The 20,511-nt window shown below is 57.6% G+C and overlaps 1 protein-coding gene across 12 annotated transcripts in view; it reads left to right on the plus strand.

Moving 5' to 3' along the window:
• LRP8 (LDL receptor related protein 8) overlaps nt 1-20,511 on the plus strand; it is a 75,567-nt gene that overhangs the window by 18,008 nt on the left and 37,048 nt on the right. For all 12 annotated transcript variants that reach the window (XM_059689526.1, XM_059689529.1, XM_059689522.1 and 9 more), the window contains exon 3: nt 17,670-17,792. In XM_059689526.1, coding sequence (XP_059545509.1) covers nt 17,670-17,792 — 123 coding nt within the window. The remainder of the gene's footprint in view (nt 1-17,669; nt 17,793-20,511) is intronic.

Raw genomic sequence — 20,511 nt, forward strand, 5'->3', positions numbered from 1 at the left:
TCTGGTGATAGAGCTGCCCCCTCCTGCTTCCCCACAGAACCCAAGCAGAACCCAAGACTCCAACTGGGCCCTGGGCAGTGTTGTTCAGTGGTTAGAGTGTTGGGTCTGCACAATGAAGGGTCTCCGGTTCGATTCCTAGTCAAGAGCACGTGCCTAGGTAGCAGGCTTGATCCCTGGCTCCGGTCAGGGTGTGTGCAGGAGGCAACTGATTGATGGGTCTCTCTCACATTGATGTTTCTCTCTCTCTCTCTCTCTCTCTCTCTCTCTCCCTCCTTCCCTCCCTCCATTCCACTCTCTCTAAAAATCAATGGGAAAAAAATTCTTGGGTGAAGATTAACAACAACAAAAAGGCTCCAACAGGGCAGTCCCTCGGTCCGATCTGGGGACCTGGGGCCCAGAGCCCCTTAGAGACCAGGACAGGGGGTGCTCCTGGTGGAGCCCAAGGGCCTTAACACAGCCTGTCCTGTTCAGGGGCCCAAGATGTGCCAGGGTGAGGCGGGGCCTGCTGTGTCGGGATGGGTGGGTGGGTGGGGCCTGGGGCTCCTTCTTGCTGCCGCTGGAAGTTGGCTCTGGTCAGAGGTGTCTTCCTCATTAATACTGATAATGGTGATCATTAACGGTGAATTACGCCGTGTGCCCCGGGCCAGGGCTGGGCTGGCTACCCTGGAGAAAGCTGAGCGGAATAGGAGGTGATACCAATCCTGAGAGCAGGCTGCACCTTCCACTCCGTTTGTCTGGACCTCTCCGGGGGGTACCCGCTGCCTCCATCATTCACAGGCGGATCCCACATGGAGCCCTCCCCTTCCCTCCCCTTGGCCCTGTGGGTCCTGCCAGGGGCTCTCCAGTGGGGTAGTGGGTGCTGTGTTCCCCGCACCCTGCGGGCTGTCTGCGTGGCCTTGGGCAGACCCCCTCCCCTCTCAGTGCCTCAGTTTCCTCATCCACACAGTGAGGTTATAGCCGTCCCTACCCCCAAGAGCCACAGGGAGATTAAATGAGGTGATGAGCAGGGACAGTAATCCTCCGTGTTTGCTCTGATGCTTATGATTTAGGGGAGGGGGGTGCAGATCTCAGAGCACCTCTGCCCTCCATGCATGGCCTCCCGAATCTCCTGCAGCCCTGGGAGGGGCATTTGTCCAGTCCCCTTTGCTGACGAGGATGGGGAGGCACAAAGACGTGGGATGACTCCCCTAAGGTCCCTCAGCACGAGAGGGCAGATTTGAACCCTGATCTCTCGGACTCCGAGGCCCGTGTGTTTGCCACTGTGCTGGGCAGGGCACAGAGAGCTCAGCTTGAATGCTCCTTTATAATTAGAGTCACAGAGGCTCCTGGCTTCCTGTGCTGATCTGCAAGCCTCCATCCAGCCCCCAGATCCCAAATCCTTCCTAATCCTGGGAGAGAGGCAGCCCCCGTGGTCACGTCTGTCAACAGCTCTGAGAGCCCTCCCTGGGCCTCTCACCTCCCGTATGAGCAGGGAAGCGGCAGGCGAGGGCCTGGGCTGCAAGGATAGGGGATTTCCCAACTCTGGTTGAAATCTGTCACAACATTAATGTTAATTAAGCCCCGTTAATTCAGCCCTCTGCTTACGCAGAGCTCCTGACAGCAGATTACTCATAAGTGAGGCGGTAAATTTATTGCTGCATTTCCCCAAACACTCAGCAGCAAAGAAGGCGCCCTGGCCTGCTCCCCGGTAGAAGGCAGAGGCAAGGCCTGCCAACCTGAACCTCTGTGCTCTCGTGGCCCAGAGAATGGGCCAGGGCTCACCTTGGACCACCAGAGCAGGCTGCCTGGAGGTGTAGTGAGCTCCCTGTCACTGGAGGCATGTAACAGGAGGGCAGGGAGCACTGCAAGTCCCGCTGGACCAGCCTATTATCTCTCCAACACGTCCATCTCACACAGCAGACTGCGGGGGCCCTGTGTTTTGTTTCCTCTCCTGGTGCCTTGAAGTCACACTGTAGGGCTCATAAGGCAAGTTTGGATCTTAATGTGAGCCCAGAACTATAGTCTGACAGGAGCCTGGCAGCCTTGCAGGGACTGAGCTCTCTGTCCGCTGAGGTGTGCAGGCTGGGCAAGACAACCCTCCCAGGGCTGCCGCGAAGGGGTCTCTCCCTGTCTGGGGTCGAGGGGCGCTCTTGGAATCAGGATCAGGCCCATGTTTTGAGTCCAGCCTTCCTTGCTAGGCTAGGCATCAACCCTCCAGGTGAGCGCTCAGCCTCTCCTAGGTGCAGGGGGAGCCCCTCTACCTCCCAGGGCCCCTTTCCCTCTCCCTAGGACCTGCTTCCCTCCTTGGCCTCAGGCTGGGCCATGTTTGGGACATTTGGAACAAACCCATGCTCTGGGTTCCTGGAATATTTTTAAATTAATTAGAGCATTAAATGGTAGCCCTCTGGGAGCATCCCACCATCTGGTTGTCACAGGAAAGGCAGGAAAAGCTATGATTATTTGTCTGTAGTGTGTGAGTCATATGAAGCCACCTGTGCACATGTGGGTGTGTGGTCCGTGTGCTGCGGCAACATGTGCACAGCGCAGCATGTGTGTCTGAGTATGTTCAGTATATGGTGCACGTCTGAGTGTGCAAATGCGCCCCTGTCTGCACATACATGTGCTGTGTGCATGGGCCTGAGGTCTGCACGTCTGCTTGGGCACACTTCTGTGCCCGGCTCTAGCTTTTGGTACAGTGAGTCAGGCAGAGAGGGGGCCCCCTGCCATCCCCTCCTGGCCGAGGTGGTGGTCACAGGGGCAGTGGGGCAGGGCTAAATTTAGCAAGTGCACCGCTGACCTGCAAGGGCAGGGAGGGTGGGATTCTTGTCCCCCGTTTGACAGATGGGAAAGCCCAGGCCCTCCCAAGCACAGAGCCAGGGCCTGAAGGGGCCAGGACTGGGGCTCCCTGGCCGGTGCTCTCTCTCCTCCAGTAGGCTGTGGCCCCGGCCAGTGCTTCATGCTTCTGCCGCCTTTTTGCTATCGGATTTTCATGTGGCCCAGAGAGGTTCTTGAGAGGGTATCACCCCCCTTCTCAGGGTTGCTCAGAGGGCAAGGTCAGGGCTTGTACTGCAGATCCTTCCCGTTGCATAGAGGAGGCAGCTGGGCCGCCGGCCTGGCCCAGGGTTGTGTCAGGGCAGAAGACTGGGCAGATGGATGGTCCTGTGCCCGTCCTGTCCCTTTCTGAGCCTCACAGGCGGGTGTAAGAACTAAATGAAGAGGTGCGTACCGAGGGCTTTGTAAACCTTACGATGCAGTGGACAGAGGCGCGTCACACTGTGATCAAGGCCACGTATCGGGTGCCCTCCCCAGCCTTGCTCTGCCGAGGTTTATAATTGTGGGATTAGCTGGGGACGCCACTTCTGAAACAGCCAGACCTGTGAGCCCAGCTGGCTGTCCAGCAGCACCTCCCCCTGGACCTTTTCTCTAAGGAGCAGCCCTTCTGCTCTATGTGTGGAGACGCCAAGTTAGGAAGAACAGAGGCCAGGCCTCCTGATGCCCTTTAACAACTGTAACAGAAACTTCCTGAGGACCCCCACCCGCTGGGTGCAAAGCCTGGGGCTGGGGCAGCAACTGAGAAGAGCTGGGAGGAGCTTCTGTCCCTGAGTATTTTCTAAGTCCAGGCTTTATGTTGGGAAAGATTCACAGTCGGCAGGGCTAGGGGATGGCACCAGATATGTGGTCTTGACCACAGTGTGACAGCGCCTCTGGGCCAGGCCTCATCTGTCCACTGCATTCTGGCTTGAATCCTGCAAGTCAGAATTCATCATCCCAGCTTTAGATGAGGAAAACACAGGCTCCAGTGGCCCAGTGAGCTGCCTGAGGTCACAGCCAGGAAGGGGCAAAGCCAGGGTTTGAGCCCTGGTTTCTTAATCTGCTCCTGGTGGGAAGAGGGCACAGCGGGCAGCAGTTAGCATCTTCCAAACCTCTGTGCCAGGAGAAGGTGTCCACTTGAAGAAAAGCCCGAGGTGGGTGGGGTCGTCACGGACGGCAGGCACGCTAGAGAGCAAGCCGTTCCAGAAGTGGCCTCTCCTGCATCTAAGCTGTGGTGGCACCCACCCTGCTGGCTCAGAACCTCAGGGTGACGGGCACCCTGCCTCAGAGGCTCTGAGAAGTGGCAGGGGTGGCGGAGGTCTGGGCCAGGATGCCAGTGGGAAGTGACGTCTGCTGGCACCTGCCCCATTCCCTCCCTCCCTCGGCTCCCTTCCCACAGCATGTCTGTCTCCTTCGGCCCAGCTCTGGCCAGAGCCTCCTAGCCATCCTGCTGGGCCCCTGGCCGGAGGCATTGAGCCGTGGCCCGCAGCCATTGCTCTGCCCACGCTGCCTGCCTCATGGGTGGGTGGTCTCCACCAGAGCCTTGAGCCCAGCCCTACAGGATATGGCCACCTCTTAAGGTCTTACCTAACCACAGGGCTTGCACCTAACAGGGCACTGGCACAGAGTAGGCCCCTACTTGATGCTTTTGCTTCCAGCAGCAGAGACCCGAAATGTTCCCATTAGAAGAGGATCTACAGAAGCTCCGCCCTCCCAGACTCCCTCCCAGGAACACAGGACTGAGGGGTGTGAGCGGGGCAAGGGGAGGCCCGATGGCCCCTACACTGAGCTCTCCCTGAAGAGGGTCTGGGGCATCTCTGCCCCGAGCACTTGCCAAGCAGCCCAGTGGCAATTTGTGGGCCCGCCTTCCCCCCGCCCTTGCGGACCATCTCGCAAGAACAGGGGATTTTCCCCGTTCCCATCATTAGGGTGCCAGGGCCAACAAACTGACGAATCCAGATGAGCCTGGGGCCACAGTCACAGTCGCTTTTGGGGTTTGCTCTTTATTTCTAGCCGTTTTGAGAAGGCTGAAGTAATTGGTATTCCACACAGGTTAATAGAATTGCTGCCTCCTCAGTATTATGCCTTAATTTCCTTTATCGCATAGCAAGTTGGAATTAATCGCCCCTCTCCATCCCTTTTCCCACCGAAACCTATTACCGGTCTGTCTGCTGGTTAAAGTCATTTTGTGGCAGCTCTTGGCTCCTTGCCACTTCCCTAGGAATCTTTCTGATCAGAGCCAAAGAACAAGGAGGGGTGAAAAATCCATTTGTACCAAGTGGGGATCTCCTGTTGAGAACTTATTTCCCTCCCTGCACAGAGGAAGGAGCACGTCGAGCCCCAGCCCCAGCCGGCACAGCTGACTGGGTCCCCTGTCGCTGAGAGCATTCAAGGAGTGGAATGGCCATATGTCAGCGGTGGGAAGGAGGGCTCCTGCATGGTGGGAGGAAGAGCGGGCCTTTGCCACCTGGTGCCCTGAGTAGTCTGTGGCTCGAAGCTTCTAGGGTTCTGTTTTCTCACTTTGGGTTTACAGTTCTCTCTGTGATTTCAAAGTTGGAAAGATTCTGTGAATTCACGGTCCTAACATTGGGCCGTTTAGGTTTAGGTACATTTTTGTTTTGTTTTGTTAAGCCTCACCTGATGATATTTTTTTCACTGCTTTTCAGAATAAGTGGAAAGGAGGGAGGAGAGGAAGGGAGGGAGAGAGGGAGAGAGAGAGAAACATCGATGTGAGAGAGACACATCGACTGGTTGCCTCCTGCACGAGCCTGGACTGGGGGCCTGGAGTGAACCCGCAACCCAGGTATGTGCCCTTGATCAGGAATGAGACCTGTGACCCTTTGGTGCATGGCCTGATGGTCTAACCACCCAGCACACCGGCCAGGGCTAGGTGTAAGTACTTTCCAATTGTGTGTTTTAAGGTTCCAAGACCCTCTCCTGGAATTGGAGATTCTGTTCTGTGATCCTAAGGCTATTTTATGATTCCGTGAGCCTCTTCAGCTGCAATTCTGTGCCATGACCAGGTCTTGGGAGGGCTTTGCTGAGGCTGCCTTGGGAGTGTGGCCTCAGGCCAGGCCAGCTCTAGCCTCAGTTTCCCCATTTAGAAAATGTGAGATTTGGACCAGATGGCCTCCAGGGCCTGACCTCCCAGTGTGCTCTGCCTGCAGCCCCTGTGAGCACCTTCTGAGCCTCCCCCTATGGTGCCCCACCTGCACCGGCCACCGCCCAGCACCTCAGGGGACCAAGAAGCTTTTCCCACCTGAGCCAAGCCCTTGTCCACCTGCCCACAGCCCTCTCCCATTCCAGCAGGAAGGAACCCGCTCTCCTCCGAAGTCCCTGCAGGAGAACCAGTGGGTGGTGGTAAGAAATAGGCCAGATCGTTGACAAGAGCTCTGTGGCTTCTTTGCTCTACAGCTCACCGTATAAGTTCAACATCTATAATACCCTTTCATTCTCACCCCCTCCCCGAGGGTGTAGTTATCGGTTGTTAGCCCCATTTTATAGATGAGGAAACTGAGGCCCTGAGAGGTTAACTCACCTGTAGTCACACTGGTCGTGCCAGGACCCTGCATCACACAGCCTCAGGCCGCCCGAGTGACCCTAGCCTAAGTAGCCCGAGGTGGTCAGTGTGACGAGGGAGCCGGGGGGCCCTGGGCCATCCTCCTAGGAATCTGCTACCTGGAGGGTTGTGGCCCCCACACATGCTTTCCTGCTGGAACCAATCCCTGGGATCAGTGGTCAGCAAAATGCTGCCCCTTGAGTGTGGCTCTTCCACAAAATACCACGTGCGGGCACGGACGTACAGTGCGATTGAAACTTCGTGGCCACACTCAAGGGGCCAAAGAGCCGCGTGTGGCTCGCGAGCCGCAGTTTGCCGACCACTGCCTGGGATGTTAAAGGACTTTGGAGAACGGAGCCCATTTCCTTCCAAAAGCACAAAAAGCCAAAAAAGAAACCACCTTCTCCATCTGCTTTTAGGATCTACCTTCTTCTGGATCAAACAAGATTTCTCAAGGTGGGCTTCCCCCGCACCTACTGGCTGCCAGCCAAAGTCACCCCTTTTCTGAGGTTCAACCTACAGGCTCCCTGCTCTGCCCCAGCCCCTCAGAGGCCCCTGGGTTCAGCATCCTTGTTTCCAGGCTGGGGGCACTGAGGCCTGAAGAGGGGAGGTGACTGTCTGAGGTCGCGCAATGGCCTCCCCACCCTCTATTCTAATCAGGACCATCTTATCTGGTCTGGGCTGTGACTGTTACAGCTGAATCCCTGCTCCTCGGCTTGGCTGTACACTGTGAGGGAAGGTCCGCCTCTCATCTTTTTATTTTCTTGTAGAGCATTATGGGTAAGATCACCTGGGTTCTGGTTCTGCCTTGAGCTCTATGACCTTGGGACAGTCCACTGCCATTCAAGGACTCTGCCTCCTCACCTCTCAAAAATGGTGATCCCCCCGCCCCCACCTACCCATCTCACAGAGCTGCTGGGTCGGGGCTCTAACCTGTTACTCAGCACTGCACCCACTCAGGATCCCCGTCCTGCAGACTTCCTGTGGGCCCTGCTGAGTTTCTAACCAGTCTCTTTGTCCCCCTAACGCCCCCATGGTTCTCCTCTGGGGCCCCTGATGTCAGCACCCTTCCCCTGTCTCCATGGAGCACCTACCCTGAGCCACTTGGGTGCTCTGATGTCCTCCTCACCCAGTAGCACACCTGCTGCCCCTCCTAGGAGCAGGGGCTGACCACGCAGGCTCACAGCACTCAGCCCTGCCCACACACCTGGCGTGCCCTCTATCAGCTCTCCCACTCTCCACCTGGGGGGGCACCCAAGGCAGGCTTGTGAGTGGGGCACACCTAACTCCTTTTGTAACCAGACAACCAAGGGGTCTGGGCTGCCTGTCACTACTTGAGCCAATTTAGCAGAGACAGGGTTGAATCATATATGAGCCTTTATTCCAATAATGCGGGCAGCATGGGAGAGCAGCAGGCCATCCACAAAAATCTGCTCTCCCCTTCCCAGAAGCCAGCTGCTTATATTGGGTAGAAGGACAAAGATTACGTAGGAAAGTCAGAATTCCAGGCATGGGAAAGGAGGCAAGGTATAATGGTTACAGGTTACAGGCAATGCGGGCTGGCGGGGCGGGGGTGCCTCTGGGCACCTCCGGGGCAGATTACGGGCAGTAGGGGCTGGGGATTGCAAAGGGTGAGCGCCTCCAGGACTAGATTGTTTATCTTTCCATACTGGTAGCGGTTCTCGGGGAAGGAGGATGGACTGCATTCCGATGTTGGCTCCCATGTCCCAGGGTATTCAACTCTCAGCCAGGTTAGAATGCGCTTTCTCTAATCAGAACAGTACAGTCTCGGTTAACAGAGCATGATTAATATTTCTTATACTTGTATCTAGTCCCCAATATTCTATTTCTACCTCTAACACTTTCTCCTCCCACGACTAGATGAGGAGACTGAGGCACGGGGAGGGTAAGGGACTCGTCTGAGGTCACTCCTGAGGTCAAGGGCAGCCTGAGGAGTGCCCAGAATTCCAAGGCCCATACCAGTCAGAGGCTCTCTCAACCGCCCCCCTCTCCCCAAATCCTAGCCTGGGTTTGTGGAACTTCCCCAGAGTTGCCCTATGAAGGGCTTTTGCAGCCCAGAGCCCAGCTACAATAAGGGGAAGGTTTGCATCTCATGAGGCTGGCTTCATGGTGGTAGCTGAGCCGCAGTTCCCGGCTCGCTGAGCTGGCGGGATGGCCAATTTGGTGGAGGAGTCCCTGGCCTCCTCGGGCTGCCAGCAGAGCCCTAGATCTTCACCTGGACACTGCCAGCCAGGGTGGGTGCAGCCTGGAAGGGCTGGCTGCAGACACTGCCCAGGTCTGACCTGCCAAAACTCTGGCGACAGAATAAACACCTTCTGGAGAATTGAGCTTGCTAATGTTCTGTCCTTGGTGCTCTGGGCCCCAGCAGACCCTGGCCGGGGCGCCACTCCTTTTGGCCTTGTTGGAGGTGGAGGGCGTTGTCAGACCATCAGCACTGATGCTCGAGTGGCCTGGAGGCGTGGGAGGGTTTTCCCAGTGAGATGGAAGGCGTCTGCTGCCTGGTGGAGCTGCACAAGCCCAGGCACCTGGTGGGACAGCCCTCGGTCTGCCCAAGATCGGTGAGTGGATATGGAGGCGGGGCAGCCAAGGATGCAGAGCAGGCACAGGTAGCGGGGCAGCTTGACGTGGTCCCTAGTTCCTGCTCAGACACGTGGCCACGTTCTAGGGGGAGGGGGCCCAGTGGGAGAAGGAAGGATGGCTTCCAGAGTATGGGGAGGCCCCAGCAGGGCAGTGGCTACTGACTCTGGATTTACAGCCCCCGATCTGGAGCCACAGGAGGGAACGGGACCGCGCATGTTCCCTCCCTCTGCCAGCCTCACCCTGAGCCCTGGAGGGTAATACCATACCTCAAAAGCAAAGGACGTAGAGACCATCTTGTCCAACCAGTTATTTCGTGGGGAAGCAAGGCGTAGAGAAGGAGGACTTACACAGGGTCACATGGTAGAGCCAGACCCCCAGCCAGGGATGGGAGAACCCAATGCTAATCCCATTCACAGTGAAATAATCTTTTTTTTTTTAATTTTTTAAAATTGATTTCAGAGAGGAAGGGGGAGGGAGAGAGAGAGAGAAACATCAATGATGAGGAAGAGTCATTGATTGGCTGCCTCCTGCACGCTCCCCACTGGGGATTGAGCCTGCAACCTGGGCATGACCTGGAATCGCACCGTGACCTCCTGGTTCATAGGTCAATGCTCGACCACTGAGCCACACCGGCCAGGCCGCAATGAAATAATCTTAACCTTCAAATAAAAGCCAGCAGCCTCTCTGGCACAGCCTTACGCAGCATCACAGAGTGACGCCCTCACCCTCAGGCTTCCTGCGGGGCATTGAGGCTCCCTGGCTGGCCAGCGAGGAGCTGGGGGTGGTGGAAAGTGCATACCAGCCTCCTGAGCAAGAAGCCCTGGGCCAGCACAGAGGGCGTGCCCCAAGAGACCCACCCAGTCCCAGGAGATGGATTTCCCAATAGTCGGTGTCGCTGTCCTTTACCACCAGGCTGGCCCAGTGGGCTCCTCCGTCCAGCCTAGTTGGTGAAATCATTTGCATTTTCCACTGAGCCAGGGCTGCTTCCCAGCATGGGCAGCCACTGCCTCCTGGCCAGAGGTGCTGCCTGCCTGAGGAGTGGGAGGAAGGACTCCCCCAGACAGGCGGGCATCATCTCTCCCTCATTCATTCCCTCACAACTCCAGGCTCTGGGGCAGGAATGACTGGCCTGTCTCCTGCTCCCTCTGCAGAGGCAAACCCGATCTAATCTGCTGACTGAGACACAGCCCCTGGTAGGGAGGGGAGGGGGAGAGGGGCACCCACAGCTCACTGGCAGGTCTGACTCGTGCAGCTCTGCCCTGTGTGGGTTCTCGGGCGCCTCTGGCCTGGCCTCCTCACTCCTGGCTGCAGGGCTCTGTCCAGGGAGCCCTGGGTTCCCCACTTGAAGCCAGTGGGGAAGTGGAGCCATGGAACCCCCCCGCCCCCAGTTCAGGAAGGTCCCATGGTCAGAGGAGGCTGAGTCCCCACTGGGGCCAGCAAGTGCTCCGGCCGGAGTGGAGGGGCCGGTGGCTGGGAGCCAGGCCGGCTCTGGCTGGAGGTCGCAGGGCCTTCCAGCCTCCTGTCCTCTGGAGGCTTCCACGCTGAGGGTACCCTGCGTTTCCCTCTGGCTGATTCCTGGAGACCTCCAGTCCTAATGCCAAGCGGGTGGCCCAAACCCAGGGTGGGCAGGCCTAGCCTAAAAGATGGGCAGAGCCATGGGTACCCTCCGTGTCCTGCCTGCTCCTCTAAGCAGCACCCTGCATGGTGCAGCCGCCAGCCGGGTCCCATGCTGATTCCCTCCACCTCTCCCACGCCCATCTCCCCCACCCCTCCAGCTGCCACTGGCCCAGTACCTCCTGCATCACAAATCACTGGGACAGGAAGACCCCTTTGTCGCCGGTCCCTCGGAGACGCTGTCTTCCCCGTGGCGACAGGGAGTCCCACATACCCCAGCGAGGGCTTGGACCTCCCTTGGTGACAGGGCTGGGGTCGGGCAGTGTCCGAGAGCAGCTGGGTTGTGCTGGGCCTGGGGGAGGGACTTGGCCGTGGAAAGCCCCAGGTGACCTTTCCGGGGGGGCCTCAGGCAGCACCATGAACCACAACCTTCTCTGTCTTAAAGTTACAGACCCAGAATGTCCGCTGTCGGGGGTCCTTAAAGATCTGTTCCCATGAGGAAACTGAGGCCAGAGTGGGAAGAGGTCACACGGTCTGTCAAGGGGCAGGGCCATGGGTATTCTCTGAGCACCTTGGTGTCAGATCCCGTGTGTGGCCGTGTGAGGGGGCCGCTGCGATAAAGGAAATTCTGGGGAAGCATAACCGAGGGGCCAGGGGACACCAGGCTGAGGACACTGCCCAACTTAAAAGCAAGGCTGCCCTCCCCAGGGTGGTCCCCTTTACTCTTCCATCTTCTCCAACCCTTCACAGGCTCACCCCACCGGTTCATTTCCTCTTTCTCCCTCGGTGGGAGGAGAGGCTGGGCGAGGAAGCAGACTCAGATGTCACCTGCTGATGGATGGTGGTGGCCAGAGCCCCGGAGCCCGCCGGGCCCCACAAAACCTGGAGCTGAGCCCCGCCGACCGCACTCTGGGTGTCGGGACACTGTGGGAACGGTCAGCTTCTCTGGTACCACCAAGACCCTTGAGTCTGACTGTCAGTGTATGGGCTGAGACGCTGTCCCTTGTAGGGATGGAAGGTGGGGGCATCCACAGCTCACTGGCAGGTCTGACTCATGCAGTGGCTGTCCTGAGTCCTGTCACAGGGCGGAGGGTGAGCGGACCCGTGGCGCAGTCTCAGAACCTTGGTTACTAGGGGGTGAGAACCTTAAGCGCATCACACACCTGGGGAGGCGTCAGGGTCAGGTGTGACCCACAGCTGCCGAGAGCCCGGGTTTCATGGCCCACCAGCCCGCGGGCGGAAATGGGGAAACAGCTGCTGAGCTTCCCCTCCTGCTTCCTGGAGTGCAGCTTCACGTTCACGTGGGGGTTTCACTGGGAACAGGGTTCCTCTGCTTAAAATAAAGAGCGCGTTCTCCAGGCCCTGCTGGGACGCAGCTCCCTGCCAGGCCCCGCCGCAGCCTGCGAGGACGGAGGCTCTGGTGGTGGGTGAGTGGGCGCAGGGGAGGGGCTCCCCGAGGGGGTGCAGGTTGCTCTGGGCCACCGGCTCCTCCCCCTCTCACTCCTGCTGTGTTGTTGCCGAAGCCAGAGAACACTCGGGGTCTGTCGTCCGTTGACTGGGGTGACAGTTTAATAGTAGCTTCCTGGGCTGTCATTTAAATCTGCCTGCCAGGTTAGCAGGCCAGAGGCGGGCTGGCACGCCCCCTGCCCCCACCCCGGATCTTCCTTCTGCTGGCAGCGGTTGTCTTGGCAACGCCAGGGTCTGGCGAGCTCTGGGAAGGGTAACCGTGGGGGGAGCAGCCCTTTCATCTCCCTGGTTCGGGTACAAGTGGCCCAGCTGTCTTAGGGCTGGGCTGCAGGGCCGGAGCCAGGCCACCCGGAGCCAGGCTGCCAGCGCTGGTCCAGGCCGGGAGAGGAGGTGGGAGCAGATGAGTCCCTCTGTGCACTGACCGACAACGTGGGGCTTTACATCTTTGCCCTCTCAGGCTCTCGCCTGCCCTGGGAGGGGAGGGGACATGCCCAGTGTTGAGCTGGAACCCACCTTGCCTATGGGTCTCTGTCCTCACAGAATATTTCCCGGGGCCCAGAGTCTGTCTGTAGAAACCAGAGGGCAGACAGAGCCTGCAGCCCTGACGTCTCGTCTTCCTGTCCTGTGTGGCCTGGTATCAATCCCCCTCCCCCATGCTGGGCTCTCCTCTGGACATGTCCCTGCTCTGAGGACTGGGATGGTGTCTCGTCAGCTTCGCTCTGGGCCAGGTACTCTGGGAACGCCTTCTCCTCTAGTCACTGCTTGGTGGAGCCGGCCCAGGGACAGAAAATTGGATACGAGCATCTGCTGTGTGACTACAGGCCAGTCTCTCCCCTCTGGGCCTCATCTGTAGAATGAGGGGCTGGCACTGCAGCGGTGTCACCCGGGGTGTGGTTCATTAGACCACTTGTTTCTGGGAAAAGGACATACATGGCAACCAAAATAGAAGATGCTTAGCTAACAAGTTTGGGAAATGCTGGAGGGAACTGTCAATTCGATACCTTTACTGCAGGCTTTCTCGGGGCTTTTGTAAGCCAGTGGGCACCGTGGATCTCCAAGAGGGAAAATAAGTGTCTTATCCCAAACATCCGGGGGTTGGCCACCTGCTCCATGTCCTGCCCTCTGCCGGCCTCCTCCTCTGCTAGGGAGGCCCAGCAGCTGAGAGCCGCAAGTTTGGTTGGCTGCTAGGAAGCAGCCCTGTGCTGAGCCGAGGCTGGGTGTCTCTGGGTGAAAAGCCAGCCTCTGCGCCGGGCTCTGAGGAGGTGGGGTGAGCTCTCTCCTTGCTCCCACAGCTTGGCTTTCTCCTCTTCCTTGAATACGGTCCCTTCCTCCCGGAAGCCTTTCCTGACCCCTAGACGTGGTGGGACCGGGAGTCAGAATCTCTGGGTGCAGGTGCAGCCCTCCCACAGACAGTGCTGTGACTCTGAGCAGCCACTTCCTTCTGCCCCTGGTGTTCTGGCTTATAGAACGGCCGAGCTCATAGAGGCCTTCGAGGCTCTGACACGACAGAGCCCTGTGATTGCCAAGAGGAAGCCACACCAAGCGGTTCCACCTGGCAGCCCAGGCTGATCTTTGTTTTGAAGCCCCCTGTATGCACCGGGCTGTGGGATGAGCGTGGGAGGGAATAACTGTGAAGGATGCATATTGTCTCGGGAAGGATGCCTCTGGGGGTGGGTGCTGGCAGGTGCTGAGTGATCATAATAATTTCACAAGATCATAGACTCTGGGTACAGAGAGGGGCTTCAGATGCAGTCGGGACCACACCTCCACTTCCATATGAGGAGGCAGCCCTCATCTGTGACTGATGGGCCCAATGTCACACCCACAGCTGGGGCTGATGGCTCCACACCCCGCAAACGTGTGCCTTTATGCTTTCAGTTTATGCACTTAGCCCACTCACCAACAAGCCTGTGTGGTGAAGCAGGGAGATTATCCCCGAATGCAGATGAAGAACGTGAGGCCCAGCCCTAGCCGGTTTGGCTCAGTGGATAGAGCATTGGCCTGTGGACTAACGAACGGGTCCCGGGTTCGATTCAGGTCAAGGGAACATGCCTGGGTTGTGGGCTTGATCCCCAGTGGGGGGCATGCAGGAGGCAGCCAATCAATGATTCTCTCTCATCACTGATGTTTCTATCTCTCTCTCCCTCTCCCTTCCTCTCTGAAATAAAAAATATATTAAGAAAGGAAGAAAGACAGAAAGAGAGAAAGGAAGGAAAGAAGGAAGGAAGAAAAGGCTCAGAGGAGTTATATAACTTGCAAAAGGTCACACAGCCCACAGAGCAGAGTTCGTTGAACCATGGGCTGTCTGACACTTTCCTTGGCCAGCATTCTTGTTATAAACAGCCGTTCCCACTTCCTTTGTCCTGGATTTCCCATTCTCCCCCTTGGCCTGGGGAATCCCAAGCCCTTTGTGGCAGCTCATCTGTTGCCATGGCACCCGATTATGATGTCGCAGACCCTGGATGATTACATACTGCTCCTGGGCTGTGGAGTACAGGGACCCACAGAGGTGGGCATTGTCCAAGGGGCGACTGGCATGGAGGGACATGAATCCCTGGAAACAGGGAGCCACGGCCTCCCGCCCAGCTGGGGAATCACCCCGGGAGCTGGAGCCAAGGCGGCCACGGCCAAGAGAGCGGGGGCTGGCATGGCTTGTCCGGCACCTCGGAAGACTGCCCAGCCCTCATCGCTTGGCAGTGCTGATGCAGCCTCTTGACGAGGGGCTGTCGGCTCAATTCCCTGGACAGCCGGCACCGGGCGCTTGCTCGGGTCCCCCAGGGGAGCCTTTTGGCCTCTTCTGTCCGTGCTGCACGGGAAGCCACCGCCCCCACTTGCCCAGAGCGCGGAGGAACTGGCCCAGGGTCACCCGGGGAGGAGGTGGCCGTGCCAGGATTCAGTCTCCGCTCTGACTCCAAATCCTTCCACGTTGTTACACTTGAGACAGGCCCATCAAGGTGGTTTAGTCTGGTCCCTGACCTAAAATGGCAGGCTGCCCGCCTCCGTTTCCCCAGGACAGCCCACGAGCAGAGCACCCGTTGGCACTGCCCAGGTTCATTCTGCTCACACTTATGGGCACAATCCAGGAGAACACCTCATGCAGGCACCTCCGGGCTATGTTGATCTGCCTGGACCGGTGGCTCCTGGAACCCAGTCACACTGCACTTGCCAGAGTCCTCAGTCCTGTATTGCTGAGATGGCTGAGGGCCTTAGTGGAGGGAGCCTACGCTTTGGCAGCTGCCACATGGAATTGAAATCCCACTTCTGCCACCACCACCCTCACCTCTTTGAGCCTCAGTTTCCTCTTGTGTAAAATGGGATTAACAGCAGCTACCAGGGCATCTGACTATGAGGTCAAACTGTGGCCCTGCTTCCACCCATATGTGACCTTGGGCGTGTAACTTAGCACCCCCGGATTTCCCCATGCATCGAGCAGGACAGATGGGCCCCTTGTCGTGGGGTTTCCTGGGAAAGTGCCTCGCGTGGGGACTGGCACACGGGACACACTTGGGGAATGTAGGAAGGAATGTTTCTCTTTTGGATGCTGAGCTTCTGGTGGAGAAACACTCCGCTGTCCCCTCTGGGAATGCCCAGGTGCTGTGGTCATCACTGTCCTTATTTCAGGTGATTATGGGCCATGATTTACCTAACGGTGGTATTGATAACGGTGACCTACCACGCCCTGTGGTGCAGGGCTCCGAGGGCTGCGCAGGCTCCTGGCCTGGAGTCAGGACGGCTGGTTCTGGTCCCTGCCTTGCTGTTTCCCTGGGCTGACCCCGTCTCTGAGCCTCAGGCTCCCCATCTGAGGTGGACTCTGATTCCTCTGGTTTCTTCTAGCCCTGCACAAAGGTGCTCTCCTATGGAAAGTGTGAAGAAAACATCCTAGCATGCAGATATACTGCAAGGATTCCACTGAAAAGAGAGGCAGGCCCAGTCGGTGTGTCTCAGTGGTTGAGCATCAACCTATGAACCGGGAGGTCACGGTTTGATTCCTGGTCAGGGCACATGCCTAGGTTGTGGGCTCGATCCCCAGTAGGGTGTGTGTAGGAGGCAGCTGATCAATGATTTTCTCTAATCAGTGATGTTTCTATCTCTCTCTCCCTCTCCCTTCCTCTCTAAAATAAATAAAGATATATATTTTTTAAAAAGAAAAGAGAGGCAGAAATAGAATGGATTCAGGAAACCCAGTCATGTTGCTCCAGAGACAGCCCAAAGGCCTGTGGGAGGATGGACATAATCCAAGCTGGACACTGGGAGGGAGCTTCTGGGGGGAGGGGGAGCCCTGGCCCAGGATGTGCGAGCAGAGGCTGGGCAGCTGTGCTCCCATGGGGCTTGAGCCCCCAATTAGAGCTACCCCTTCAGGTCCTGTGCTGAATGTGACATAGCACCTATGCTGGGGAGCATCAGGCCAGTGGAGGGACAGGGAGAAGAGCACCCCACTGGACCCCGTGTTCCTGTCCCAGTTCCGCTCCCAGCTGTGAGAGCTCAGCCTGCTACATCCCCCATGAGACCATGGAACACCCCCTTCCTTTGCTTCTAATTAAGACTTCAGACCATGAAAACAGCAATAGCTGCTACTTATCGAGCATCTGCTGTGGGCCAGGCTCTCTGCTGCGTGTTCCTCACGCATTACAGCTTGCTTCCTTCTTCAGAGCCCTTTGCTCCTTCTTCCCATCCTGGTAATAAAAGCCTGCTATGCAAATCAACTGAACGGCAGAGCCACCGGTCGCTATGACACGCACGGACCACCAGCGGGAAGATGCTCAACGAAGGAGCTGCCCTCCCCCCCCCCAGCATGGCAGTGGACATCCCCAGAGGGCTCCTGGACTGCAAGAGGGCACAGGCTGGGCTAAGGGACCCTCCCCGTGCACGATTTTCGTGCACCAGGCCTCTAGTTATATAGATAAGAAAACAGAGGCTCAGAGGTTAACAACCGCAATGTCAGATCAGAGGCAGAGCTGGGATTCAAACCCCCTGTGTGGAGGCCTCCCCCGCCCCTCAGACTGGAAGCACCCTGGGGACAGACTGATTTGGGTGTTTTGCCAGTAGATTCTCTTTCCACCACTCTGAACAGAGGATATCTCATTAATCTTGTCATAAAACGATCATTCGCCTTTGATTTATTATCACCAGCTTTCTGGTGCTTACAGACGAGGCCTTGACTTTGGTCCCAGCCTCACGAGGCAGGGACTGCCACTTTCTGAATTTTACAAAGGGGGACACTGAGGCTCAGACCCACCCAGGACGTTGAGGCCTCAGTTCTTTCCTCTGCCCTGGGACTGGGAACTGGCGGAAGGGGCTAAAGCATCTGCCCTAGGTGATCAGGGAAGACTTCCTGGAGGCTGTGACAGTGGAACTAGACTTTGGGCGAAGAGAGAGGTGTGATAGGGAATGGGCATGCCCTTGGTGGATGGATCCTGTCACACTTGTTGGACTTCGCTCTGAATTTGGAGGGCAGGGCAGGTGTCACCTGTCTCCCTCTGGTGCTCGGTAAAAGCCTCTCTCTCCTGTTCTCTCCCCTCGGTCGATGGGACTCCCTGTGACATAGGGGCCATGGAAGGCCAGGTGGTCGAGCACATTCTGTCCTGAAAAAGCCTCCTGTGCCCAGCAGGCCCCTCACGCTCTTCTCCTTGCCCCACAGCCAAGAAGACTTGTATGGACACCGACTTCACCTGTGACAACGGCCACTGCATCCCCGAGCGGTGGAAGTGTGACGGCGAAGAGGAGTGTTCTGACGGCTCCGATGAGTTCCAGGCCACCTGCCGTGAGTCCTGTCCCTCGGGCTGCGGGCGGGGGCCGTGGGCTTCGGTGTCCTCATCAGATCTTCCTTGGTGGGAGGTTGGGAGGCGCAAGGAAGGTGATCTGTCAAACACAGCCCGGACTCACTTGGCGCTGTGCCCTCGGGGCTCCTGGCAAAGGGCAGGTGAATCTAGTAGCTGGTGTCCAGCATCCTGCTCCGGGCTGTCTTCGCAGCTCCCTGGCACACTGGGCCCTGCTCCTGCCGTACCAGGCCCTTCTAAGAGAGCCCTTCGAGCCTTCTGCCCAGAAGTTGCCATAGCACATCCTCCAGCCCCGCCCCCCCCCACACACGCCTTCCCCACTACTTTTTTGAAGACTCCAATCATAATTCTAATAATACTAACAACGGCTGGTGCTCGTGAAGCATGTATTGTGTGCCAGGCACTGTGCTGAGCTCTTTGTGTACATTAATTCATCTCATCCCCACAGCAGCCTCATGAGGCAGGGACTGCCACTTTCTGAATTTTACAAAGGGGGACACCGAGGCTCAGACCCAGCCAGGATGTTGAGGCCTCAGTTCTTTCCTCTGCCCTGGGCAGCTCTGCCCGGGTCCCGGCCTCCATGGCCGGCTGGCGGCAGCCCAGGCAGCAGGGTGAGTGGTTGGCAGAGCTGAGCCCCAGGCCTGCCCCACACTCAGGGCTTTGTCTCTCCGTGATTTCTTTTCCAGGCTCTAATCCTCAAAGCAAACTTACACCAGCAGGTCATTCTGTGACATTTGTTAAATTAAAAAGGGAGCTGAGAAGGGGGCGGGGAAGGACCCAGTGGTCCTGGAGGCAGAGCTTCATCCGAGTGGGCCTGAGACAAAAGACGGGGGGGGGGGGGGAGGATAAGCATGTGCAGGGTGTGGGGCTGGGGGAACTGCAGTCACAGCCCCACATCCTGTTAGGGGTACAGTTGTCCCAGAGGCAGAGGCAGGGACAATGGAGGCCAGCATCCCATCTAGTCCCATCGAGGGCTGAGCTAGTGATAACTGGGTTTCCTTGTCTCCTAGCAACAGAGCTACCAGTCTCGGAGTGAGAGAAAGAGAAAGGGGGAGAGAGAGTGACAGCAAGAGCAACCCAGCCTAAGACAGGGCCCCCCAGCTCCCTTCCCTTTTGCCCTCACCTTCCCTGCATTGCCCCAGGCCTGATCCTTTCCTCACCCACCAGGTGCCAACCCCTGCGCTGTCCTGGGGGTGCCTGGCAGGGAGCAGCCAGCTCATTGTCTTGAGCTTCAAAAGGAACAAAGCCCAGCCACACCCACTGTGACTCTCATCCTCAGGACCACCTTGGCAAGGGGGTGGGATGGATCCCCATTAAGAGAGAAGAAAACAGGCTGGAACAGGTTCACCCCTTGTACAAGGCTACCCAGCTAACAAGGGGCAGAGCCAGTGCCGCCCAGCAGCCGTGCAGCCTGTGCAGCCCAGTGCGTGCGTTTGGGGAGTGGCTGTGGCCACAGGGGGCTTTTCCACCACTGCAGCCAGCCAGCTGGGCCACCCGCCCTCACGCCAGCAGTTACCCTGGATGCTGGGGCAGAAAGGGAGGCGAGAGCTGCATCACCGTTATTACCGGGATCTGTCTTGCTGCCTGAGAGCTGTGCTCCCCTCTCCCCACTTCTCTGGGTTGGTGTCCCTTTTCCTCTTCCTCCTGCCACTGGGTCCTGCCCACCCTGCTGGCCTGCCCCTCCCCCACCCTGCCCTGCCCCGTGTCCCTGTCTTTGTCCTTTTTGCCCACTTAGCACTTGCTGCCTTCCCACCCCGGGCCTGCTTGGCACCCAGCTCTGAGGCAGTTACTGGCGGCCCAGAGCAGTGGAGGGCCTTGCTTCCGAGATGCTCAGGTTGTCGTGGCTGGGCTGCCTCCCGTGACGACAGGCTCCACAGGCTCCCTGAGGCTTGAGAGAGCACCCATGGGAGCGTAGCCAAGGCTGCGTCCAGGGAGGGAGGGGCCCAGGTCTCTGGGTCCTCCCAGTGATTACTGTGAGGTCCTCTGTGGGCCCTGGTTTCCCACATCCCAGAATTCCCAAGACCGTGATCCTAAGATTCCTAGACTCAGGATTCTGAGATACTTTCTCCTTTGCCTGTGCCCAGCTGGGACACGAGCTCAGGACCCCACTTCCGGTCTAGAGTTGCATGGTCAGAGGTGGACAGGCCTACGGGCAGGGAGGACTGCCTGGAGGAGGTGAGCCAGGGGGGACCTCGAGGGTCAGGCAGCATGGGAGGGCCTGGTAGCAGGCTTCCTGACTGAACAAGAACCCCACAGCCAACCCGCTGCCCATTGAATTGGTGTTGTCATAGCAACCTTCACAGCCTACCAGGTTTCTGGGGATTGTGCCAGCTCCCAGGATTGAGCCCTCCCCACCCTCAAAGAAGGATTATAGGCAGTAGCAAAGTGTGGTGAGTACTACGGTGTTTGATGTATTTGGGTTCAGGTCCTCTAACCTGTGAGGCCTCAGGAAATTGCCTAATCTCCCTGAACCTCAGCTTATTTATCTTTAAAATGGGGGTAATGGTATCTGCCTTGCAGGGGATGTGAGGATCAAATGGAAAACTGCTCGCAAAGTGTCAGTGCTGCAGTAACGGGCAGTGTTACTTTCATTATTATATTTTTTACTTCAGGCCCTCTCCCTCACATACCCTAGTTTAAAATCTTAGAATAGTATAAGTGAGGGGGGTTGCATCGAGAGGGTAAGGGATCTGGGAGCAGCCC

Source organism: Myotis daubentonii, chromosome 3 (assembly GCF_963259705.1).
Source record: "Myotis daubentonii chromosome 3, mMyoDau2.1, whole genome shotgun sequence".
NCBI classification, from domain to species: domain Eukaryota; kingdom Metazoa; phylum Chordata; class Mammalia; order Chiroptera; family Vespertilionidae; genus Myotis; species Myotis daubentonii.